Source organism: Eptatretus burgeri, chromosome 11, assembly GCF_056783735.1.
Source record: "Eptatretus burgeri isolate ZD-2024b chromosome 11, Ebu_testis_v1, whole genome shotgun sequence".
Lineage (NCBI taxonomy): Eukaryota > Metazoa > Chordata > Myxini > Myxiniformes > Myxinidae > Eptatretus > Eptatretus burgeri.
In genome coordinates this window covers 65741220-65769071 of record NC_140971.1, presented here as the reverse complement: position 1 = coordinate 65769071, position 27852 = coordinate 65741220, and the positions used below count along the sequence as shown (strand labels likewise).

Below are 27852 nucleotides of genomic sequence, written 5' to 3'. Positions count from 1 at the left end.
TGAAAAATTAATTTTCCCAACCCCCAAAAAATTACAGCGGCCGCACTATTTCCACAGTCGCCGTACAGTGACCTTACAGTCTGTGTGACTACCTGTGGGCAATGCAGGGTCGACGCATGGTTCCCCTACGCCCACCGTGCACCTACGTACGGCCTCCGTGGCAGTCTGCGTCGACCGTGCATCCACCATGCGCTACAGCTAGAGATCGAAGTATAGGTGTTTGCCTATACCGTGGTGCCCCCATAATCCCAATTTAATTCGTTCCACGAGGCTGTTCGGATTGCAAAAAGTTCGGATTCCAAAAATATTTTCCCAATAAGAAATAATGGAGTGAATTAATCCGTTCGTGGACCCCAAGAAAACCCACTTTCAAGACACTTTAAACTGAAATTACCCATGTTTAAGATAAAATAAGATGAGTAAATGACCTTCGGTGGCGGTGTATTGTATGTAAACTGGTACAATCACCACATCCAAAGGTCCACACAGGCTCGAGCTCCGGCCTGGGTTCCGATCGCTCGCGCACTCTGCGAGAGCGCTGCCCCCAGGGCAGCTCATCAAACATGATGCCCACAGAACCACAATCACTTTCATCAAACGCATCGGGCTGACGTAATCATGAATATTACAAATTACAACTGGTTTTGCTGTGAAATTCAATCCTTGCCCGACAGTCCGTCACACCACGTGATCAGATTGCTTTTTTTGTTATTAAATAAAACAAAGAATGATTAAAAGAACAAACATCACAAATGAAGGTGAAAACACGAGGTAAGGCCTGTCACATTTGGCTCGGCGGCCGGAGGGTCTACAAAATGTACGGGCACTAGCAATTATAAAGCGGCCGCAGTATTTCCACGATCACACAATATAGCAGTCACATATGTTTTTCGCGGAGTCTCGCGTAGCGAACGCTGCTCATAGAGAGCTCGGAGTTGTTCATCTTGTTTTTCTTCTTCTTCTTCTTGTGAAGACAAAACCTTAATCTCTCGGACTCGGCTCTTATATATAGAAGATCCGGATCGCCTTAAATACTGAGCACATGTACACATCCTCACATAGACGGTGCCTTTTGCGAGCGTCTATCATGAACTTTTAAATATATTCGGACATTTTCTTTAAAGTTTCGAAAAGTTGACGTTACTATTTAAAGATTATTCCATTTATCGTATTGTAATTTCATAAATACATTATATATTTCGCAAATACATGATATATCGTAAATACGTAAATACATTATGACGGATTTCGCTATTGGCTTAACTAGTGCATGCCCGTAGATGCGTGGCTGTACGTGCAAACCCTCCCCCCCCCCCCGCAAAAAAGTCAAACCGCTTGCCAGAAACAACCACACAGGCCATTCCTTCGCTCTCGCGTGGCCGTACATGCATGTCCGTACGTGCATGTCCGTACGTGCATGGCCGTACGTGCATGGCCGTACGTGCGTGGCCGTACATATAAAAAACTTTCAAACCGCGTGCCAGAAACAACAACCACACAGGCCGTTCCTTCACTCTCGCATGCCCATATGTGCGTGGCCGTACATGCAAAAAAAAAATACTTTCAAACAAACTCACAGGCCGTTCCTTCGCTCTCGTAAACGATGACTGGATTGGGGCATTGTGTTTATCTATAAATGCGGATATGAAATCGAGAAATTATTCGAATACAGTAAGTCATCACTATCCAAAAGTAGTGCGTACCCGTACGGAATGTTTACATCACTCCACGAATTATCGCTTGCATTGAAGTAACAACTGCTGTGATACACACAGAGTTAATTAAAATCAAGTTTCCCTCCCTGTCTTTGCTTGCCATGACATTCGCTGCAATTTACCATTGGCACTCCTACCCCACGGTAACTAAGGCACCGATCGATCCCCATCGTAACCAGCACGGCACGTGACATCATCGTCGGCCGGCCGTGCACCGGCCTACGCAGCCACGCCCATGCAGCAACGTGTCCTGTGATTGGTAACTAAATGGCGCATCGGCCACGCCTACGCAGCACGTGTCCTGTCATTGGTTGGTAAATAAATGGCCATAACTTGGGAATCACTTGTCCGATTAATATCAAACCTTGAAAAGGCACATCCTCAGGTCCCCAGCAATATATCTGGCAAGTTTCAATTAGATCGGACCAGCGGTTGTCGAGAAACAGCGGTCACACACACACACACACACACACACACACACACACACACACACACACACACACACACACACACACACACACACACACACACACACACACACACACACACACACACACACACACATACACACACACACTGCTGGAATTATAGATAGATGAAGGCACGTGACGAAATATCGGAAGTTGTTGTTGTTGTTGTTGTTGTTTTTTTTTTCAGCCGACAAAACCTTTAGGTTTTGGACGCTGCTCTTGGACACATATTTTGTCCTTGTTATTTTTCAGGTAGCTGCACGGCGTATTTATAAATCGTGGAGACCGAAAACATGGGTGTGCCATACGGTCTTTGATTTCATGTCGCACAGTGACCTTAGGGCGTTCCTGTGGCGGCCATAGAATTTTGAAGGCAGACGCAAGGTGCCCGCAAGGCGACCGCAGGGGGACCCTAAGCCGAACGTGCGGCCAGACGAATGGTAACGAATGGGTAATTTTTTTTTTTTTTTTTTTACCAGTTCTTTTGTTTTGGCTTGTTGAATTTCTACGGCGAATGTAGAAATGAAAAAAGTTATAACTCCGCGTTATAATTCCACGGTGACCTTACAACCTGTAAAATATAGCCATATGGCGTAGGGCCACCCTGAGGCCACCTCAGTTTCTCTGCGGCTCCCGCACGTTTCTGTCAATTCAGAGGGCGTACGGCCGCCGTATCCTCGCCGTAGAGCAAATGTGACAGGCCTAAAGTATCGATCGACACACGAGAGATGCTTTCACGAGGACTTCCACCGACGAACTGAATGAACAAAGCGTGAAGATGCGGCTCGAACAGGTGGGGGAGACACGTGAACAAACATGAACGCCACGTTGTGTTGGGTTTTTTAAAATGTATGAGGTTTTTAGGGCAAAATTTTCTCGAAAAAATTGTTCGGATTCCAATTTGTTCAATGGGGCGTTCGGATTCTGGGGGCACCACGGTATATTATAGTTGTGGTATATTCAGTTATATATATCCTGGTATATTTTTATTTCAGTAAAAACAAGTGAAATCCTTCAATACAGCGCGTTTGGTGAATCAAATGAGTACACTAATGTTAAAATATGCAAGTTATGCTTTTTCAGTTGAAAAACAATTAAAAAGCATACGTAATATTTGAAATGTAAAAATCTTGTTATTATTGTGATAAGCACCTTGATATATAACAGAAGGAATGAAATTGTTCGATACAGCGAGGCAGGAGGCCGCAGAAGGATAATTGTAAGTAAATTTCAACTACTAATACAGGACGAAACACTTGTTTATGGCTAATATTAAAGAGAATGATGGCATAAGAAGAACTTAGCCTGGAATCCTCATGCATAACACCACCCACACAACACACGTGGTGTCCTTTGACCAATCAGGAGCAGTGGAGTTACAATATCGTTTCCTTCAGCTCGATTGGTCTTGTCCTGCACGTGATGTTTTCGGGTTTTTTTTTTCGTTCTTGTTGAATCTGAGGAGATTATTTTTTCGTTCTTGTTGTAAGTAAATTTCAACTACTAATGCATGACGAAACACTTGTTTATGGCTCATATTAAAGAGAATGATGGCATAAGAAGAACTTAGCCTGGAATCCTCGTGCATAACACCACCCACACAACACACGTGGTGTCCTTTGACCAATCAGGAGCAGTGCAGTTACAGTATCGTTTCCTTCAGCTCGATTGGTCTTGTCCTGCACGTGATGTTTTCGGGGTTTTTTTTCGTTCTTGTTGAATCTAAGGAGATTATTTTTTCGTTCTTGTTGTAAGTAAATTTCAACTACTAATGCATGACGAAACACTTGTTTATGGCTAATATTAAAGAGAATGATGGCATAAGAAGAACTTAGCTTTCTGCGTTCGGCGCGAAATGCCATGGTGGACAGAAATGACGTCTTTCGTTCGTTCGTTCGTACATGAGGGGAGCGTTTCTTCATTTTTTTCCGTCAAGCAATAAATTAAATGTTTTTCACATATATAACACATTAGTTTCACAAATTTCCATTGAAATACTTGGGTATTTCCGCCAATTGTCGCCATTTCCGTTGAGGTTATGCACTGCATCTACCGGACGGCTGTCATTGGCTGTCTTGAGGCACGTGGGGGGGGGGGACACCGGACCCACCGAAGACGTGGTAGACGACGCCGGGGACATTTCAAACTCGGTGCAATTGTATACAGCGCACGCGCTGTAAAAAGAACTGGCATATATACCCACTCGTTACCATCCGTCTGGCCGCACATTCGCCTTTGGGCCCCCCTGCGGTCGCCTTGCAGGCACCTTGCGTCTGCCTTCAAAATTATATGGCCGCCGCAGCGACGCCCTAAGGTCACCGTGCGACATCAAATCAAAGACTGTACGGCACCCCCACGTTTTCGGTCTCCACAATTTATAAGTACGCCGTGCGGCTCCCCGAAAAATAAAAACATATGTGACTGCTTCATTGTGTGACCGTGGAAATACTACGGCCGCCGTATAATTGCTAGTGGCCGCAGATTTTGGAGACCCCACGCCGCCGTGGCAAATGTGACCTAGGCCTAAGCAACCACAGACACTGTCTGAGACATTTAATATAAGTAGGGTTCAGCATCCAAATCCTGCTTTACCTTCCCACCAAATTAAATGCCTCATGCATCGGGTACTCTTATTCCAACACGACACCGAGATCAAGATACACCCGAGTGTTACCGAAGGTGCACGCGTTGGCTGCAGCCTACTCATAACAGAACGGGGGGGGGGGGGATGCCCTGTTGAAACACACTATGCTAAACCATTGGAAACTGACTAATGGACAGTATGGAAAGGGTTTATAATTTCTTAAAAGTCACGTATGTACATGTCAAGCAGTGTGAGGAATAGAAGACCTTGTCTTAGCATGTATGCCTCTAATTTAGTCAACTTATCACAAATACACTGACACTACTCTCCTTCTGGGAAATGGAGATAAACAAGTGGATAGACAGACAGACAGACAGACAGAGAGAGGGTGTAATGTGGTGTCGGGTAGACTCTGCTCTCACCCATACATGAACCCGCTGGTTCACATTGCCCGAATGGGGTGTGTGATGTGGATGCTTGGAGAGGTTCAGATGTTGATACAAGGGTGTAATGTGGGAGTGCAAGGTGTTTATATCAGTTAGCCCTGAAAAGGACAGTTGGTGCTTTGTTGATAGCTCTGCATCGAAAGGGAATGAGGGAAATATAGTAAAAGCAGGCAAAGAGTCTGTAAGTCTGTATTTGTATTTGGCGGCCATAACCAGTAGCAATCATTGTCTTGGTCACTCTGCCGATAACTTGATTGGTTTCGTATGCTTCCAGATCCCTCTCCAGGCTTCCTCGATCTTTCCCTGCAGGCTCCCAAATGCAGTCCCTGAGCTCCCAGGCACGGCTTCTTCTCCAGACTCCAGTGCAGACTTTTAGAGCTGAAAATGTGTTTTCCACCATGCCCAATTGTCTCCTGATCTCTCTTCCTGATCTATTGTCTCCCTTCCCCATTGGTTGGCTGTGTGATCTGGTCGGTAGTCATTGGTGGTTGCCTCAAAGCTCGGCAACGGTTCAGGCTGAGGCTTGGCAACGATTCGGGCTGAGACTCACCGGAGCTCGGTTCTTGCCATTTTGATGCTGAATGCAGGCTTTCTCGTGTCAAGTTGTTGGATTTGTGCTGTGGTGTTGTAAAGTGTGTTGGATGCATTGCAGAGATGGATGGAGGGAGAGAGAGGTGGAGAAAGAACTACATTGGGGTGGATGCAAATACAAGCACAATGCATGTTCCACTTCCCATACTGAATGCAGTAGTGGGGAGGGAGGGTGGGGGAGAGAGCGGGTCATAAAGTGTGACCAACTTCAACATTCGCACTTTGTGTGTTCTGTTTTTTAATTATATTTATTTGCTTATTTTTTTTTACACTTCAGGGCTGGTGTCTAATATCCATCTGGGAAATTAGAAATCAGCCAGCATCACAGTATGGCATAAAAGATGCAAAAACGTATCCCCTTAACTACAGCCCAATTAGCTTACTGTACTTCCAATCATCAGCAAGTTCCTGGAATCCATCATTGCAGGTGACATTAAATCATTCCTTTTCTCCAATAGCCCCATCTCATATCAATAATTCGGATTCAGACCGGGTCACTCTACCTTGGACATGCTGCTTCTACTCTCCCAACAATAGTGGAGGCCCTCAATATCAGACATGAGTCTCTCTGGATATATCTTGAACTTCTGATACAGTCTGGCATCCTGCCTCGCTCTTCAAACTGTCTGCTGATAGAATCCAAGGCCAACTCCACTCTTGGATTACTGACTTCCTCCCCTCTCGTAGACAACATGCGGCTCTCAATGGAAACTTTTCATCTCCTCTCCCTGTCAAGGCTGGAGTACACCAAGGCAGTATTCTAGGCCCCATATTATTCCTAATCTTAATGACTGATCTCACTGACTCTCTGGAAAATCCCCATTATATCTTTGCTGATGACTCCACTCTCTGCCATGACATCTGTCATCCTTCTGACAGACGGGCAGCAGCCACTTCCCTCTCCTCAGACCTTTGACAAAATTACAAAGTAGTTAAACACAATTTTGCTTCTGTATCCATATTGTCCACCCTTTGCGTTTTCCCTTACCCCTCATCTTTACCTGCATCCCATGCTTGTCCGTCTCCATCGACTTTCTCCCTCGACTTTCTCCCTCTGCTCTGCTGTTGTTGTTTCCTCTTTCTTCTGATGTTCCCTTTGTTGTGTTGTGTCCTGATTTGTTATGTGTAATCGTTCTTCCACGAGCCTAGACTATGTTAAGATATATATTTTAATAAAACAGTGCCCCGATATTCACGGTCCCCGACATTTGTGGCATTTTTCAGGAGCGTATCCCCCGCAAATCGCAGGGTCCAACAGTATTATGAAATACGACTTTCTCCCTCTGCTCTGCTGTTGTTTCCTCTTTCTCCTGCTGTTCCCTTTGTTGTGTTATTTCCTGATTTGTTATGTGTAATCGTTCTTCCACGAGCCTCGACTATGTTAAAATATATATATTTTTGGGAAATCACATGCATCACATAATGTGATTACAGCAGGGAAAGCAAGAAATTCATGGGGTGCGGCAAAAGGCAAACAATATTTACGAAAGACAGTGCAGAGTTATTCCCAATATTCCTTCTTACACAGTCTTTACTTATGCTACAACAGGCACTATCTCACACACACACACACACACACACACACACACACACACACACACACACACACACACACACACACACACACACACACACACACAAACCCGAGGAATATTAGAGATAGCCCAGAGAGATAGCAGTAGTTGAGGAGTAGCGACCTCTCAATACCTGGCATGGTCGGTAGACATGCGCAACCCAAAATGCTTCGGAAAGAGGAGGAGAGAGAATTATTGAGGGTGTCTAAGGTGCGTGAGTGAGCAGTGCAAGTGTAATGCAATGTGGGGTGAAGCGTGGTGTAAGAGGACGAATGTGAGATGCAGGTCAGTACGGTTCACTCTTGGGTTTGTTCTGAAAAGAACGGTTGGACCGGGCTTACTCGTGTTGATTGCTCTTTTGCGTCTACAGTAGATGAGAGATATATTGTAGAGAAAGATGTGCAAGAGAAAAGACCCTATTGTAGTCGTGTGAGAATCTGTATGTGTAAGTGGCTGTGTGATGCAGCCTAAGCATCAATAGAATGAGAGCAGCCATGGCTTGCAGCCCTAGCTCGCGATCCCACACTTGGTCATGCTGACTCTCAGTGCCCTCACTCAGCACCGATGCTTGTCCTCCTGTGCCACCTGTTTCCCTGGCGAGGTCCAATGTCTGGCAAGCTCTGGCGTCTTCTGCTCCCGGCTTGTTCTGTCCCCTGGCGATAGTCCCCAAATGAGCCACGTTCGCTCTTTTTGTGAGCCATGGGAGAGGGGAGGAGCCAAAAGTTGGATCAAACGAGGCTCTTGGTGAAATCAATCATGCTGACTCTCAGTGCCCTCACTCAGCACCGATGCTTGTCCTCCTGTGCCACCTGTTTCCCTGGCGAGGTCCAATGTCTGGCAAGCTCTGGCGTCTTCTGCTCCCGGCTTGTTCTGTCCCCTGGCGATAATCCCCAAATGAGCCGCGTTCGCTCTTTTTGTGAGCCATGGGAGAGGGGAGGAGCCAAAAGTTTGATCAAACGAGGCTCTTGGTGAAATCAAGCTTCCCCGTTGGTCCATAGCGGTCGTAGCCCCACCCCGCCAAGCTCCGGAAAAAAATGTGGCTCAGTCGCTTGCCGACAGCGCCACACACAAGAGCTCTGACTTTAACGTGGGGCTGTGGTTTTTGGAGGCTCTCTCTGACCCTGAACGTGTGCTGGCCTCCGTTCAAATGTGGGATTTTAGCGAAATCTCTGCGCTACCCGTAGGTCCTCCATCGAGCTCCAGCACATGTTCACACTTCGAGGTATGCCCGGAAATAACCCGACCATTGTCTCCTCAATGTCCCTCGAGGCTGTGGCGAGTGTTTGATGAATATGTGGCAGTTGTGGTGGTTGTAGTGAAGTAGGACAACATTGTGGCATCTGGAGTGAATAAATTGTGATGTGGCATTGTGGCAAATAGGTGGAAATTCCTTGTAATGATGTGGTCAATTATAATGGTCACGTTTGTTACTAAAATGTCAGTATGGGTTGTTGTGGAGATTTTTGGTAGTCGTATGAAGTGGTTGTGGTGAGCATGGTACAGTATAGTGAGCAGAATGACGGTCTGAGGTGAGATGGCAGTTGCCAATTGGCATGCAGTTTTGAATAGAAAATGGCGCACAAATGCAAATGAGGCTCTCGCGGTGCTCTTTGTTTGGTTGATGTCGTCGTCATTGATTTGCGTGCATCCTTGCTTACGTGTTTCGTATGAGAGAGACAAATGAGTGGAAGAAGTGCAGAAATTGAAGATTGGAGACCGCATTAAAAGAGCCCTATGCAACACATCTTTCCAATTTACCCACTAGACATATGGAAAGGGCTAACTAATACACATACTATTGAAATAACTACCTTGGGATCTCTGTATGTTGTTTGCCATTGCCTCGGAGGTATGCGGTTTTACAGAACCATAACAATATATGGGTATTTATATATATATATATATATATATATATATATATATATATATATATATATATATATATATATATATATGCATACATACATACATATTTCTCTCAGCCTCTTTGATTGATAGTTGCACATGGAATATAATCTTGTTCTTGTGTTGGCTGCCAGGGAGCATCTTGGCTGCCAGGGAGCTATCATTTTGTTGGGGCATGACGATGCCACTACTGCTGTGCCCCTATACCAGTACTACATCCATACATCCATCCATTGGGACCATGCACTGTGCAGAGCGTTGGTGCTGCCTCAGCAGTCTCCCTGGATATTGGATACAATCCTAGACGGGTCACCACTCCAACACAGTATACCAGTACACTGGTACTCATTTCGCTGACCTTGGAAGGATGACTTGCGGAGTCAACCCCACCTGGTGTTAATTCAGTGGCCAACGGGGATCAAACTCAGGACCCTAAGATCCCAAGCCAGCCACCCAAACCACTATGTCAACACCAAGCTTGATATATCGACGTCAACACATTCACAGCCATCAGACACTCTTAACACTGTCATGAATAATTGATCAGACAGTTCATCGAAAGTGAGGTTTTCACCTTTCATCTTCTGAACGAGGTTCATTCCATCAATGATGCAAGCGGATGCTGCAGAATATCTTCTTCTTTGATTATATACAATGCGCAACTGTCAATCAAAGATGTCGAGAGAACCATGAGAGGGTCAGACGTGGGAATCTGGTTCACTAACATTGTACCTGGGCATAAGATTCACCAATGGAGACGATTTCTTTCCTGTGGGACCAGCAAAGCAAAACTCAAAAAAGTGAATTGCAGAACAGTGGCAAGAAACCCATGAGAGACAGCTACTTGGTGACAAGTGATGTACATTACCTGTGGAGATATGTGCACCAGGATTACTTGTGATGAGGTAGCTGATGCAAATGACCTCAGAACATCACAGGAACAAGCTGATACTCATATTCTGCTTCATGGCAAGCATGCCTCATCTGACATAGCCTCAGTTATTATTATTGCTGAACACACCGACGTCATCATACTATGTTTAGCTTGCCAGAATAACATAATTTGCAACATGTTTGTTAACTGTGTATCACAAACTCGCACCCAGTTCATTGATATCAGCAACGCCCGAACAGTTGGACATGATGTATGAGATGCACTTCTCGGAATGCAGGCCTATACTGGCTGTGATACCATTAGTGCTTTTGATGGTCATGGAAAACTCAGTGCTCTGAAGGTTCTCCTAAACAATGTCAAATTCCAGAAAGTATGCCCAGATAGGTCAGGATTGGTTACACCAGGGGTCTCCAACCTTTTTGGGCTGAGGGCCACAAAACCAGTGGTGAGGGGGCAGAGGGCCGCACCCAAAAAACGACGCTAAATTCCGAAGAAAAAAAATATATATATAATTAATGTGCGGAAATTTAAACAAAAATTAGTGCTGAATATATTTTCTTGCCAACGAATATGATAAATGAATAATCATGTTAAAAACACATGTGTCAAATATAAATCAAAATCCTCATAAAAATTACAGAACGCTTTGATCTTTGACCCTGACAAATTGGCAGTATCGCGGGCCGCATTGTAATGTAAACTTAATATGGCACCGCGGGCCACGTAAATCAGTCTAAGGGGCCGCATGTGGCCCGTGGGCCGCAGGTTGGAGACCCCTGGGTTACACCAATCTCAGCTATTCAAGTGCCTGGAAAAATTTACATGCCGTCTGTATGTTTCTCGGTCAGATATTACTGAGGAAAATGAGATGTGCTTCCATCTTTTCAGAGCCAATAATGAGGATGTTGAATCAGGACAGTTGCCACCATGCAAGGACTGCCTTAATATGCATGCTACCAGGGCTAATTACCAGACAGCCATTTGGTATCGCAGCTTGGATGCTCAACCCAACAAACCCAGCGCTCTTGACTACCATGGTTTTGTACTGGATGATCAAGAACAGCTCAAGATCAATTGCATGACAGGGTCACCAGCCCCAGATGTAGTTCTGAAGTTCCTGTCTTGCAAATGCAAACGAAACTGACATCTCCCTGACTGTCAGTGCATGGCTAATGGGCTCAAATGCACAGATGCCCGTAGCTTGCAGACATGTGGCAACATGAGAAACGAGGAAGATCTATCAGCTGATAATCAGGGTCAGGCCGATAGGAGCTCTGATGAAGGGGACAGCAATGACGATGACAAATATTGGTGCATAAATATTAACAATGTGGTTCTTACATTCTATACACAATTATATTTCTGTTTTATAACAATGTAATGCAATTTACTGGTGTGAGAGCATATGTTACCAGAAATTCCTGTAAAAATATGACATTGTTTGCAATCTGAGTTATGATATTCTCTATGTAAAACATCTGCAAATGTGTTACTATAAAATTTATTTGATACAATGCAGCAGTATTCAAATGAGCACATAATAACTGTTCAATATATTACTGAGATGAGAAATCCGTTTCTGAACAATACTTATCATGTTGCAAGGATTTAGGCGAGCAAGTGGGATAAACTTAACCACTAGTTATTGGTGTTCAATATCAAGCAAACATAGTTAGTGACTCATTATTACATGTGTAGCAGGTATAATTTTCAACTCGGTTTGATGCAGCAAGCATTGGATAATGTCACAATAATAATATTTACATGGTCGGCCAATGTAAAAACGCCAAGTACATGTAACTCGCTGCTATTACACTCATTAATCAATGTCTGTTGTATTTAGCAAACTATACATCATAATACCACATCAAATATGGTTGTGAAAACTTATATATGCTGAAGGTGAGTGTTAACGTGAATGCAATTTGGTTTTAAGGAAAGTGAATGTAATCTGTAACACTGTGATCAGTATAACCCAGTTTCACCCAAAAGGAAGTGTTTAAATTTACGCAAGACACCCCCTCCACATTATACCTCAAGTACCATCACAAAGGTGCTCTCCAGAAACATTAATCATGCTGCTTCAAGTTATAAATACATACACCAACTAAAAAAACATCACAAAGTCTGGTGCCCAATGATGGTATCAATATGTGCAATTTGGCTTCCTGACTCATGGACTATTTGGTTTGAACCTTCAATTAAAATGAGCAAAATGAAACATTTTGAAAATTTCAACTTATTCTACCTCAGATTCCATCATCACCATTATGCATATTGTTAAAGTTGTTCAAACTTTTTTTTTTTAATAAAAGAAAATTATTTCTATTACAGGCTCCCACTGGGTGGTGCGACACAATACACATTTACATTGAGAGAAATGGGGTCTTCCTTCCAACTTGAACCCCCTCTCCCAGCGATGCTACCCCAACATAAACAATGCTCAGGGTACCCAAGGGCAACATGCAAAATTTGGTTCAGTAGTTTTTTAAAAGTTTTTGAAGCACATACAAATAAATAAACAAACAGACAAGAAAGATGTCATGCATAGCACAGTACCTGTGAAATCCATAAAACAAATTTGACCAAAAAGATAATTGACGTTTCAATTCAATGACCAAATATGCATCTCCTCTTCAAATCCCAAGTCAATCGGATAAAAATTGACAATTTTTCGAAATTCGGCCTATGTTGACCTTTTGGCCTATGTTGACCTCAAAAATAATTGATGGTTGAATTCACTGAAATGATATGCAAACCCTCTTCAAATTCCAAGTCAACAGGATGAAAATTGAGAATTTTAGAAATCCCACCTAAGTTAGTGAACTTTGGCCTATGTTGACCTTTTGGTCTATGTTGACCTTAAAAATAATTGGTTTATGAATTCAGTGACATGAAATATAAATACTCTTCAAATTTCAAGTCAATCAGATGAAAATTGAAGATTTTAGAAATCTCACCTAACTTTTTGACCTTTTGCATATTTTGCATATACTTTTGCATATTTGATCGATGTCGACCAAAAATAATAATAGGTGGTTGAATTAAATGATCAAATATGCAACTCCTCTTCCAATTTCAAGTCAATCAGATGAAAATTGACAATTTGAGAAATGTGGCCTATGTTGACCTTTTGACCGATGACTCGACAATGATTGGAGGTTGAATTGAGTGACCTGATATGGAAATCCTGTTCAAATTTCTAGTCAATCTGATGAAAATTGAGGATTTTAGAAATACCACCTTAGTTGTTAACGTTGGGCTTATGTTGACCTTTTGACGTTTTGACCTCAAAAAAACAGCCTTCTCGCTCATGACAAACTCTACCATGTGGTGAAGTTTTGTGAAGATTGATATAAAATTGTGACCTGTAAGACAATTAAACAAGAAAGATATCATGCATAGCACGATACTTGCGAAATCTATAAAACAAATTTGACCTCAAAATATATTGGTGGTTGATTCCAATGACCAAATATGCAACTCCTCTTCAAATCCCAAGTCAATTGGATGAAAATTGACTTTTTAAGAAATTCAGCCTTTATTGACCTTTTGGCCTATGTTGACATCAAAAATAATTGGCTGGTTGAATTCAGTAACCTAAAATATAAATCCTCTTCAAATTTCAAGTCAATCAAATGAAAAGTGAGGATTCTCGAAATTCCAGCATAGGTTTTTTTTTTTTGTCAACATTGTCGAGGCTCGTATGATAGTGAACACACAATGCACAGCAAGGGGGGGGGGAGGGGGGAGGGAATTAAGCTCTGTCTGGCCAGTGTGCGCCAGTGTGGCAGCGTAATGTGCTGTTTGGCCCCTGCTGAACTTAGTCCGAAATTAGGACATGGATTTGGTGTCAATCTCCGTGTACATGCGTGCGTGTGTCCATGACCATATCTCGGACATGTATAGACCGATTTTATTCATACTTGGCACAAATACAACACATAATAGTAGACATATGCACATCATTTTGTTTCGTGATGTTATCAAAGATGGCTGACTGGCAGCCATTTTAGTTGTAAAAAAAACCCCAACCCCCCCCCCCCCCCACAATGTCGAACACGTCCTCAACCATTTCTCGGTCAAGCATTTACCGATGTTGTTCAATCTTGGCACACTGATAATTAATGATCACTTACATATGCATACCATTTTTTTTCATCATCAGATCGAAGATGGCCGACTGGTGGTCATTTATTTGTAACATATATATTTATATATAGTGTTATGTGGAATGGGTGGGGGGATCCATAGCTAGACCATGGTGAGTGCAACATGGACTGTGTGTTTCGGGTCAGTTAGATTGCAATGTAACAGTATCAGAGTAAGTTGTTTTGTTGCACGTGACACAGGCAGCATGTGTAATTTAAAGACAGGATAGTCAGGGTAAAATTGCATGCACAAACACCTCTTGTTTGTGGGTGGAACTAGGTGATGACTTTCCATCACAGAAAGGCACACGTGTCACACACTTCAAAAAGGTCATCATGATCTGTCTGGTCAGTGTGTGCCAGCCACGGCAGCATAATGAGATGTATGGCCTGGAGGCTAGAAATGGATTTATTAGCCCCCGTTGGACTTAGTCCAAAACAGGGGCTTATGGATTTGGTCTTGATTTTTGTGTGCGTGCATGCATCTGCATCCATATATCGGACACGTATAGACTGATTTTATTCGTACGAGGCACAAAGGCAACACATGCACGTCATTTTGCTTCATGATGTGATCAAAGATGACTGAATGGTGGCCATTTTAGATGTGAAAAAACCCAGTGTCGAACACATATTCAACCATTTCTCGGACAATCATTTACCAATGTTATTCAAACTTGGGACACAGATAATCAATAATGACACAGATTTGCCAAGCTGTTGAGAGAGAGAGAGAGAGAGAGAGAGAGAGAGAGAGAGAGAGAGAGAGAGAGAGAGAGAGAGAGAGAGAGAGAGAGAGAGAGAGAGAGAGAGAGAGAGAGAGAGAGAGAGAGATATATATATATATATATATATATATATATATATATATATATATATATATATATATATATATATATATATATATATATGTATTAGCAAAGAGGTTAGCAGAGAGAAAATGTTATGCTTTATGAAAACGTGCACACGCATGCGTGCTTGGCCGATATCGGCAATTTTTCGAGAATTGGCAGATTGGAGTCGGTGTGATTACCGACTACAGTACATACTGTATACAACCCAAAAATCTCGAGTAGCTTTCACCATTGTTTTGGGGGAATTTCAATAAACAAATTTAATAACACAACGTTGCATCTATTTAGACATTTCAAGGAGATATGCATAAGCATTAATATTTACGAAAAGCTTTGTGTGATAGGTGGAAAAAAAAATTGGCTTGGGAATTTAGAAAACACGTTAATATGGCAAACAGCAAGGAAATTGGGTGTTATTGGTTCACGGAAAAATATTTTCACGAAAAAAATAAGTGACCACTAAATTCGTTATTGGTGTGTGTTGGGTAGTCGATCGAGTCAAAAAAAATGTTCTAAAAATTTTTTTTTTCGATTTAAATTTTTTTTTTGATCTTCCCTGATCTGTCTGTCTGTTTGTACTGATCATAGCTCCGTGGGTTTTGATCCGATCCTGATAAAATTTGGGTGGGAGGTTTATATCATGATATGGTTGTGTTTTCCTGAGAATGGGCATGGTGCGCCCATTATGGGCGGAGCCACGCCCAAAAAACGTGTGTTTTTAGGGGGTAGCCGATTTCAATTTGCATCTTCTCCGAGGGGGTTTGTCGAATCTGACGGGTTTCAGTATTTGGTTAGCCCAATGGCACCTGCATAGCCCCACGGAGCTCTTTTTCATTTTCGTCCCAAGGTCAAGGTCACAAGGTGTCAAGCCTGGTGTTGGCGCAGTGGTTAGGGCAGCGGCTTGGGATCCAAAAGGTCCTGAGTTCAAGCCCCCGTTGGGCCACTGAATTAATACACCAGGAGGTTGACTCAGCCTGTCATCCTTCCGAGGTCGGCGAAATGAGTACCAGTATACTGGGCCGGTGTATACCCTGGTTAAAATAGGTGTACTTTATCCCTGTGTCGTAAGAGGCGACCAGGGTTGCGTCAGGAAGGGCATCTGGCGTAAAACATGTGCCAAATCACTATGCGGATCATACGGATGATCCGCTGTGGCGACCCCGAACAGGAGCAGCCATAAGAAGAAGAAGAGGAGGAGAAGTCAAGGTCACAAGGTCACGAACTTAGAAAATTGTGAATTTTGACATAAAAATCATACGACCGCCCAAACTTTGAGAGCTAGCATGACAATATTTTTTATGCATAATCTGAGGTCATTCCTCACCTAAAGTCTTGAAACCATTTTGCTCTATCTCGAACACCTTGCCCGTGGCGCCCCCTTCAAGTTTGTTTTTACGCTGATTTCATCAAAGTATGGATAATCCGAGTAGTGCGAAATGCCATACAGCCTATATGATGTTATATTGTTCCTGGAATGTTCCAGAGGAAGTTTTGCACCAAAGGTCATAATCCTTGACCTTTGACCTTTAAAGTTCACAAAGGTAATATTTTCAAAGTTGTGGGAATCGAACCGGGTTTTCTACCTTCTTCGACCAACTAACTCCAACAACCTATAGCACGTATCCTGTTTCCTTATTTTAATGTCCACAACATTGTTTTGTGACCTTTAAAGGTTATGTAAAGGTAAAATTTTTAAAGTTGTTGAACGAAACTGGGTTTTCGACATTTTGCAGCTCATAAACCTGTCACTTGTACCACATCATGCTGATCATTTTTATAACTTGATCAAAAATTATCACATTGTCTCATTCTTGACTTCTGAAACAATCTACATCGTCAAATACCGCTCGTGAACCATTGCCGTCTCCAGACTTGTTAAATATATTTTGCTTTGAATTTTAGATGTACATGAATGAATTTTAGTTGTACTCACAAAGGGAAACCATATAACCTTTGTAAAGCACACCCGATATCACATTGCTTCCGTAACAGTCACGAGGACAATGGAAAACCTGATAAAACTTCCATAAGATATGGGATGAAACTTTGCCACCACAGCTCCCGTAAAAAGCAGGGCATGCCCACACACCTGTGGAGAGTCCCTATAGATCCAAAGCTACCCATATGTACCATTTCCTTGTGTGCTGTATACACACATACCTCTGCCTTGGAGAGCAACTGCTAACTGTACATCCCGATCAGGACATGAACTGTACTGCTATCGACTGTCGGGCACTCAGCAAGTGGCTTAAGCACTCAAGCAAGCACTCCAATGGAACACTTGGCTTGGCACGCGATTACCAATTGCTGTTGATAAACCCATGCACCCGGAAATGCCCAAGTAATGGCCGATTTGGACAAATGAACACTTTTATGCAGTTGTAATTGCTGATAAGTTCAATTCTGAAGCTTAATATATATATATATATATATATATATATATATATATATATATATATATATATATATATATATATATATATATATATATATATATATATATATTTGTATACCTTGGTCGAGGCTCGTATGAGAGCTAACACACAACTCACAGCAAGGAGGCATGAGACGAGGGGCGGGAGTGGAAGGGACAAAACAGTGGGGAACAGACACATTAGGTGAACTGTGGAAGGGAGAGGGATGGGGATGGGACGGGGAACATGGCGAAGAGAAGATGGACATTACAGGGACTTTCAGGAAGGAAAGCAGGGGAATTGAAGGAAGTGGGCTTGGGTGGATTATCGGGGGTAGAAAAGATCGAGGATTTGGATCGGGGAAGATAAGAGGTGGTGGTGAACAGCTGTTTTGAAAGCCTGGAGGGAAGAATGGGAAAGAATAGAGGGAGGAAGTTTATTCCAAAGGCGGGAAAAAAGAGGAATGAAAGAGTGAAGATGAGCAGTGATTCGTGATTTTGGTAGTTTTACCAGAAGGGGGTTGTTGGCAGACCTTGAGCGCCCTGTGGAAATGTGGTGGGGACAAATCGCAGAGAGAGAAGGGGGGCAAGGCTGGAGAGGAGTCGGTAGAAGACAGAAAGACCACCGACCAACCTGCGGTGATTGAGTGAGAGGCCCAAAGACTCAGCTTCATTGCGGGAGATGCCGATGATCTTAAATGCCCTGGTTTCGGCAGCGTGAAGCCGAGAAAGGTGGGAGGCAGGAGCACCAGCCCAGAAGGGAGCGCAGTACTCCATCAGGCTATGGACAAAAGCTTTGTAAGTGGTCAGGAGCTCAAGAGGGCAGAGGAAGGACTTTGCACGACGGAGGTTTCCCAGTCGGCGACTGGCTTTTGAGGCGAGGTTGGAAATGTGATTTTCCCAGGAAAGGTCATGGCAGATAGTGAGACCTAGAAGCTTGAAAGAAAAGACTTCTTCCAGAGGATTGTTGAGAAAGTGGATGGGGGGGTTTTGTAAACGGTCCTTTCGAAGAGACATAGTGAGAGTGTGAGATTTGTCTGGATTGAAAGACATGTTCCACGTGTTGGACCAGTTTGTGATTTTATCCAGATCTGCAGTGAGCGAAGAAGCTGCTGCTTGCCGGTCTGAGGGATGACAGATGGTACGGCAGAGGGTGGAGTCGTCGGCAAAGAGAAATAGAGGATTTTCCAGAGAGTCCGAGAGATCATTGATGAAAACCAGAAAAAAGAACAGGGCCCAGAACACTACCTTGAGGAACTCCAGCCTGCACAGGAAGAGGGGATGAAAGAACTCCATTTAGGGCCACACGTTGACTGCGACAGGAGAGGAAGTCTGCGAGCCATGAGTGGAGATGGCCTTGAATACCATGGGAAGAGAGTTTGGTGAGTAGTGCAGGGTGCCAGACTGTGTCAAAAGCACGTGATATGTCCAGGGATACGGCTCAGATTTCCTGTCTGGCATTGAGGACCTCCATCCATTGATGGGAGAGCAGAAGCAACATATCCAGGGTAGAGTGACCTTGTCTGAAACCAAATTGATGATTGGAAATCAAGCCATTGGAGAAGAGGAAGGATTTCATGTCTGAAGCGATGATGGATTCCATAACCTTGCTGATGATTGGGAGAAGGCTGATTGGTCTGTAGTTACAGGGATCTGTTTTTGCACCTTTTTTATGCAGGCAGTGATGTTAGCAGATTTCCAAGCAGATGGCAGATGACCTTGGGCAAATGAGAGGGTGAATAGAACAGAGAGAGGGTGAGCAAGAGCAGAGGAGCAGGCTTTGAGGACACGTGGGCTGATGCCGTCTGGACCGGTTGCAGAATCTGAGTCGAGGTTTGAAAGCAAGCTCTCCACCTTGTCAGGAGAAAAGGATGCAGAGTCCAGGGACAGTTGGGTGCGACTGGGTAAAGTGGGTAGAGATAGTGATGGGTTTAGGACACAAGATTTAGCTGCAAACACCGAGTTTAGACATTCAGCTTTATCACGTGTGGAATCAGCAGTGCGGCCATTTGAGGTAAGGGAGGGGATGGAGGGGGAACATACACCAGAAACAGATTTGATTAAACGCCACCAGGATTTTGAGGAGGGAGAGAGGTTTGAGAGTTCAGACTTGAGATGAGAAAGATGTTGTTTTCTGGCTCTCCTGAGGGTAGATACACACTTGTTCCGAGCTTTGTGGAAAGAACTGAGATTGCCCTCAGTTGGGTTTGCTTTCCATGAGGCAAAGGCAAGTTGTTTCAGGACAACTGCCTTGCCACAAGCTTCAGTAAACCAAGGGCGGGAGGAAGGGTAAGACAACTGAACACAAGAGGGGATAAATCTGTGCATGAGGGAGAGCAAGTTTCTTTGAAAGAATTCCCAGGATGAGTTGATGTTTGAGAAAGTAGTGATAGAAGACCAGTCTGTAAGTTTGATGGCTGCTCGGAGACCCTGCCAGTCGGCTTGAGTGAAATGCCAGACTCGACGGCGGTGAGGTGGTTCTCTGATAACATCCAGAGAGATGTCCACTTTAACAAGGACGTGGTCAGAAGAACCAATTGGAGCGAAGGAAGAGCAGCAGATATTGTCAGGGAAATTTGTCAAAATCAGATCCAGAAGAGATGGAGTACCATTGGTTGAGATCCGGGTCGGGAAGTTGACCGATTGAGTCAGTCCCAATGAGTCGCAGAAAGCTTTTGCTGAGGTGCCATGGCAGGTGAGAGAGGTACCCACACTGAGCCAACTGGCGTGATGACAATTGAAGTCACCACATAAGAGGAAGAGAGAGTTTGGATGAGAAGATAGAAGATGGTCCATGTTTTCGGATAGTGAGGTGTAGATGGAGTCATCACTGTTCGGTGGACGGTACAGTACACATATAAACATGAGGTGGCAGTGAAGGGGAAGCCGAAGCCAGAGGTATTCCTGGGGGTTTTTGGGAGTGAGAGCAGTGCATGGAGAGTGAGGAATAGAGTCTTTGATGAAGAGAGCAACACCTCCACCAGGACGAGGCTCAGGTCTGTCATACTGTAAGAGGGAGTAACCGGGGAGAGATACTTGGGAGTCAGACACGTCTTGGGAGAGGAAAGTTTCTGTTAGGCAGATAATGTCTGGTTTGTCAGTGGCAACCTGTATGGAAAGATCTGAAAGGTTTGAGCGAAGGCCCCGGATATTTGAGGTCCACACTTTTAATGAAGAGGTAGGGGAGGAGGCTTTGGGTGCAGGAGGTGGAGGGGGAGGGGGAGGGTAGGACAAGGGACGAGGGGGGGAGGTAAGTAGGTTGTTGAAAGAGTGTGGGGTATTGCAGAATAGCGAGGGGAGGGGGTCGAATGAGGAGGAGAAAAGGCTCTGTGGTGCTGGGGGAGAGGGGGAACAAGTGATAAGGAAGATGGCAGTTGAGGATTTGAGGAGGTGGAGTGAAGAGATGGAGGTGAGAGGGCAGTGGAGGGAGGCAGCTTGGTGGATGAGAGGGGGGGCAACTTTGAGAAGGAAGAGTGAGGGGGATGAAAGGTGGGAGAAAGGTGAGGGGGGAATTTTTGAGAAAGGTGAGAGGGAGGCTTGGAGCGAGAAGAGTGGGATGGTTGCTTTGAGAGTGAGAGTGAGGGGTGAGGGGGGTGAGTTGGCACTGAAGTTGGAAAAAAAGAATGGTTGATGGGAAGCGAACATCCATGGCAAACTGTGGTTTTAGAAACCCTAACAGCTATTCAGGAAATTTGCAAGAAAGCCTTGGCAACGCCGGGCTATATTGCTAAGCCCGAGCAACGCCAGGCTTTACTACTAGTATATATATATATATATATATATATATATATATATATATATATATATATATATATATATATATATATATATATATATATATATATATATATATATATCAAGTGAATTTGTTGAAAATTCGCGATTTATGTGACATTGACATTTGACGTTTTTCCTTGTTCACCAAACAATAAACAATGGGCTTCCAGATTGTCACGACCTCTCCCAGGTGGTGAAGTTTCGTGAAGATCAGAGTTAAAATGTGACTTGGAGGCGATTGGCCGACATATAAACAAACAAACAGACAGACAGATATAATCACAGACCAGACCAACCAATATCCGGTACTTGCGAATCTTCAATCTCACTGGTAAGATACAGACAGACAGGGGTGAAAAAACCTCGAGGCACCCACCTTCGGTGGTGGAGGTGATCAAAATAATAACTGTGACACAATGATGAACACAATACCAGTAATGATGAAAATCATCAACATTTAAATTTTACAAACGATTATTATAATTCGTATGATGATAATCATTTCATTATGATTAATATTATTGCATTCTATGCTTTATAATAACAGGACTACAATGATGAAATCAGACAGGAACAGCTCAGGGAACTCACCTTCCTAAACGGATCATCTGAACACACGCACCATGGCTTGGGACGAGGTCGTGCTCGGGGTCGACCTATTCACAACCTGCCACCACCCCATGCAGCTCCTGCTGTTGGAAGGTAAACAGTGCATCCAGGAAATCGCTGCTTGAGCTTTACTCCAGATGATGTAACCATGATTTTAGATATCTTTTTTTTTTATTAATCGTTCTACAGTGTGAATCAAAGCTGTTCATTCTTCGAAGGAACTTCAATACAGGAGGAGTGTATTAGGGCCATCAATTCTGCACAATGGTTGCCAACCTATGATTGTTTGTCCGTGCTCTATCCTTTTAAAATGCTGAGCATCAAGCAAGGAAGCAGCACATACCATTTTAAAATTATTTGTTATGACCCAGTCGAGGTTGTAACAACTGAACTTCCAGACTCGGAGCATGCGCTTATACCATTACACCACGGAGTCTGGTCATTGGCAGGAGGCAGGGTGCGACTTGACGGGTTGTGGGGGGGTGGGGTGGAGGGGTGATATCCCTTGCTGTTTTTTCTTGGTTTATTTTTTTAATCCTTGGCACTGCACTTGAACTTGCCATTCCCAGGGGGGAATAAATTTATACCCCCCCCCACCTCTAAAATCTAAAGATTTTGGGTCCTAGAGGTCTTAGTATTAATGTTCCAAAGTCTAAAGTATGAATGCTCATTCCATTAGTGAAGTTTTAACATCTGACATTTAAAAATGATAAATGTACGTTGCATCTTTTTTGAGCATGAGCTGATTTTAAATAAAACTTGTTCTAACCACACAAACAGTGTAAGATCAGTCGGACATCGTAGTAAACATGATTTTAATAGATGTAATTGAGTTTCATTTCACTGGATCCGGATTGTGCTGTTGGGGTGTATGAAGTGGATCGGATTGTATTCCACTCATCCCTTATATCATCAGCTGACAAAACTGTACGTGAAGAAGCCAAGCTGTTAGGAAATAACAATAACATGACCGATACAGGAGGAAATTAAACAATGAATATTGACTACGTCATCGTCATTACACTGCTGTATTTCGATCCGACATTAAAATATACATACATCCGTTATTATCATATTATTATAAAATATAACCATAACACCTTGATTTAAGTGGTAATCTATCTATAATTCCAGCAATATCTGTGTGTGTGTGTGTGTGTGTGTGTGTGTGTGTGTGTGTGTGTGTGTGTGTGTGTGTGTGTGTGTGTGTGTGCCTGTGACCGCTGTTTCTTGACAACCACTTAGTCCGATCTAATTGAAACTTGCCAGATATATTGCTGGGGACCTGAGGATGTGCCTTTTCAAGGTTTGATATTAATCGGACAAGTGCTTCCCAAGTTATGGCCATTTATTTACCAAACCAATGACAAGACAAGTTATTGCGTAGGCATGGCCGATGGGGGAAGGGAAGCTGAGTCGCGTTCCCCATTACGGGTTACAACGTACGGACTTCCGGATAATGATGACTTCGTGTATTCTAATAATTTCTCGATTTCTTATGCGCATTTATAGATAAACACAATGCCCCAAGTTATGATCGTTTTCATATTAGACGGTGCATACATTTCGGTAACATCAGAGTGAGCTGGTATGCTCCAAACCAGGAAGTAAATTTTTTTTCTCTCTCTTCTATCCTCTTTTTGTTTTTCCTTGCGACGACATTGCGAAAAGGTAAAATACGTTGGCGCTAATTGAATAATTGGCCATTAAAACTAAATTGCGAATAATCGTAACTGTGATATGCGAACTTCCGGGCCACGCACGTACGGGCACGCGAGAGCGAGGAAACAGCCTGTTTGGTTGTTGTTTCTTGCTCGCGGTTGGAATATTTATTTATTAATTTTTTATTTTTATATTTTTACGGGCACGTACTAGTAAGTTTAAATAATTCCAAGATTCTTTTTCAAAACTCTTTTTTTCAGAGTGAGAAATATATTAACTAGCGATATATTTTCCTTATTTCTCCGAAATATGCTCCTTGAGTGGTTCCCGGTTTCCATTCATATGTGTGTACTTCCGTTAACATTTTACTAAAACAACTCACAAACTACCTGACCGATATTGACCAAATTTGGTAGATGCATCAGGACAGCGAGGTCTCACGGGGTTGTTCTCTTGTTGTTGTTTTTTTCTCTTGTTTTTTTTTACCCCAAATATTGGTATTTTATTCAACAAGCTCAAATGAGCTAAGATCCTCGTCCTCTTAATGATGACGTCATAAAAACGAATATGACGTCATTGTGATGTATCAGGTTTGTGATAACTAATTATCTGTGCTAATGCCCGGCTTGATTCCCGCAAACAAAATTCAAACAGCTTGCCTAGTTTCGGAGATAATGGTATAGGCGATTTCCATTAGCGGCAATATTATGACGTCAACTTTTTTTCTAGGAAGAATTTCCAAAATCGGAGATGGTTACTGCCTGTGCGTGGGCTTTCTGCATATACATGGCAAGTTTCACGAAGATCCGATGAAAACTCTGGGTTGTGAAACAAAAACTGTCAAAAAAATAGGAATGACGTCATAAAATCGATATGACGTCATAGTGATGTATCATATGTGCGGTAATTCATCTCTGCTAATGCCCTGTTCGATTCCCACATACAGAATTCAAAAAGCTTGCCTAGTTTCGAAGATAATTTTTTTAGGCGATTTCCATTAGCGGAGATATTTTGACGTCATAACTTTTTTTCGAGGAGGAATTTTCAAAATCGGAGATGGCTACTGTCTGCGCAGGGTATTTTTTGCATATATTTGCCAAGTTTCAGGAAGTTTCGATGAAATCTGTAGGCTGTGAAACAAAAAAGTCCACAAGAAGAAGATGAAGAACAACAACGTGAGTAAGACTTAGAGATCCTCCACGAGGACCTACAAATCTTCTTTTCAGAAACTGAAATCATGGTAAACATGCCACGGTCTCTCTCTCCTAATCCCTCATATTCACTAAAACATCTTTTCCTTGCAATCTACATGACCGATACAGACCAAATTTGGTACGATACATCAGAACAGCTTGGTCCCGTGATTGTGTTGTTCTCCCCATCCAGATCCACCCCTCTATAAGAAGCTGAAAAGGGTGTTTTCGCCTTAAATTCAGGTAATTTATTTCAAAATCTTCTCACAAACCCATGGGCAGATGCAGACAAAACTTCATGAAACACAAGGACCATACCGTTAACTTTAGTAGTGATCCCCTTGGCCGTACCACTTCAGGAAGGGAGCAATGGTCCCTTCCCCTTCACCCTGCATGTTGGGGGAATAACAGTCAGTCCTCCATGGGGCTTTGTTTAAATTAATTTTAATGCAACTTTTCAGCTTTATGTCGCCATTGTTTACAGCTTGTAAGTTGTAAAAGTCAGAAATCACAAAAAAAAAAAACATCCAAAAGTGCTCTAATAAGACCATTTACTGCAAAGTGTGTGGACTCCGTGGAGAGATTGTGCCATCAGCCGGAAATGTGGTGAACAAAAAAACCCCATGATGCCTGTCAATGTTATCCCCCACTGGAATCTTTACAAACCGCACCCCACCCTGGCAGGAGGTCGAGTGAATGCAGCATCAAGGGTTTAATCCGTTCGGCTAGCAGGCATTTCAGATAGTGGGAGTCAATGGGATACATTACTATTGAATAATACAGCCTGAAATTTGCACACGTACATTTTCATACTCTGAAGTCAAAACGATTTACTGCCAATTAGAACAAACGAGAAACCTGAAATGTCAGAACGCTGTGGATGAATTTCTTTGATTCCTCCCAAAAGTGCTCGAACAAGACCATTCACTGGAAAGTGCGTGGACTGAGTGGTGAGATTGTGACATTAGCCAGAAACGTGACGAAGTGAGGATGTGAGAGCTGGACGTCCATACCATGTATGACCATTCGGTCGAGAATTTCTTACGACGGACCGGTCCAGCTAATGATGCTTGCTTTGAATGTGTAGCACCTGTGAAACGAACTGCAAGCTGGTATCAAAAGTAGGCACGGATCCACCGCTGGAGTCCATGGGGAGCTGAAGCCCATTACCCCCATCAGATACTTTTTTTTGTTAATCTGCAAATTAGCTCTCAATACTGCCTCCAGAAGAGTCAATAATCTATCCAGCCAATTATTACATTTATGTACATCACCGAAGGCCAAACGGTTCCACAACATCAAAAATCCATCCATCCAATGGGACCATACTGTGTCAGAGCAATGGTGCTGCCTAAGCAATGTCCTTGGCTATTGGGCACAATCCTGGACGGGTTCACCACTCCGACACAGGATATCAGCATGCTGGCACTCATTTTGCCAACCATGGAAGGATGACAGGCAGAGTCAACCCCACCTGGTATTAATTCAACAGCCAAGTGAGATTTGAACTCAGGATCCTAGGATCCTAGGATCCTAAGCACACCACGAAAACCATTAAACCAACACCAGGCATAACATCAAAAATAACCTTCAGAAAATGCAAAAAAACAACTCCTGGTAACACAGCTGACATAACCAGAGAGAAATCGAGGCTCCTCGAAGAACTGAGCATTTAGTAAGCTCTAATATGCAGTTTTGGAATCTAAATTCTGATGAATTTATAAAATAATGAACATCTGCTGAGTAGGAATTGGAAATATTTGTTATTTCTTTGCTTGCTTCCCAAGAACTCTATGCAGTGGGTCGAGGGATCACGTGGCAAACTGCAATAAGATGCCCATTCGTGTTTATTAACATTCGTTTTCTTACGATCGACCATCGGCCTCAAAAGTAGTGCATATATCTCTGACACGATTACAAAAGACAGAATGTATAAACAGATATATATATATTTTTTTCAATCACTATTAAAAATATATAACTTACAAACAAGATAGCATACAACCCAAGTTGCCACCTTCCGGTTTCCTCTCCCAATTTTGCTTATTTTTCAAAATCCGTTTAAAGATTTCGGAACTTCTTTTTTGCTGCAATAAGGAACTCGCTCCCAATGAGTGTGGCACAGTTGTTTTTCATCAACTTGAGCAAAGGCAGAATACCCACTTGTATGAACCATATCAAATCAGGCTGTCTGTCTCAGGGAATGATTGTCGTGCTTCATTATTCTTACACAAATTTTGCCATTCACCTTCAGTTGTTACTATGGACTGGCAAGATGGTCTTCAGGTTTGAATACTCGCCTCTGTGCTGTCTTGCTTGGTTTGTATCTCGTCCAAGCTACAAACTGTCATCCTGGTGTTTCACAGGCACCAGTCACAAAATGTGTGTGCCGTCCATCAGATGGACCTTAAGCCAAGTGCCTTGTGTGCTAGCATTGGGTGGCGGATGTTAAAGACCCCACGGTGTCTTTCGTGAAGAGTAGGCAAGCTATCGTCGACACCCTGATCAAATTACAACTTCCTGCTCTCATGTTAGGAGGGTAATAATGTAGGTATGTTTCAGTCAGAGAGTAGTTCATGTATGTGGAATGGTTTCCCTATAAAGGTCGTGGCAGCAGAAAGAGTAGATGGGTTTAAATTGCAATTAGATGCGTTGGAGAGAGACGGGTACCGGGATATCGGCAGGAGTTGTAGGTAGCTTGTTTCTGGATGGGTGATGGTTCATGGGGTTAGTGTAGTGCTGACATGATGGGCCAAATGGCCTCCTAGCTGCGCCAAGGTTCCTTGTATATCATTGTCACCTATAAGGGGGAACTGCATCAGCGACATAGCCTCACTCTCCAGCAAAGATGTTCAAACTAAACTAAGTGCTGTGTAGGAAAGAAGAAGAGGTTTTTAGTTCCTGTGTTATGCAGAGGCTTTCCTTATGAACTTTAATGAAAGTTATTATGCTTAACTTATCACTGTGATGGCTCTACGTTACGTATTCGAGGATCATCGGAAATGAGTTTCAT

General features: G+C 43.1%; 1 protein-coding gene across 5 annotated transcripts in view; it reads left to right on the top strand.

Annotated features, from left to right (window-relative positions):
• KHDRBS2 (KH RNA binding domain containing, signal transduction associated 2) overlaps positions 1 to 27852 on the top strand; it is a 162118-nt gene that overhangs the window by 59005 nt on the left and 75261 nt on the right. For all 5 annotated transcript variants that reach the window (XR_015049417.1, XR_015049416.1, XR_015049414.1 and 2 more), the window contains exon 5: positions 21923 to 22077. Coding sequence is in view for 1 of the 5 variants with exons in the window: in XM_085846723.1 (XP_085702849.1) it covers positions 21923 to 22077 (155 nt within the window). In the remaining 4 variants the exon portion in view is untranslated. The remainder of the gene's footprint in view (positions 1 to 21922; positions 22078 to 27852) is intronic.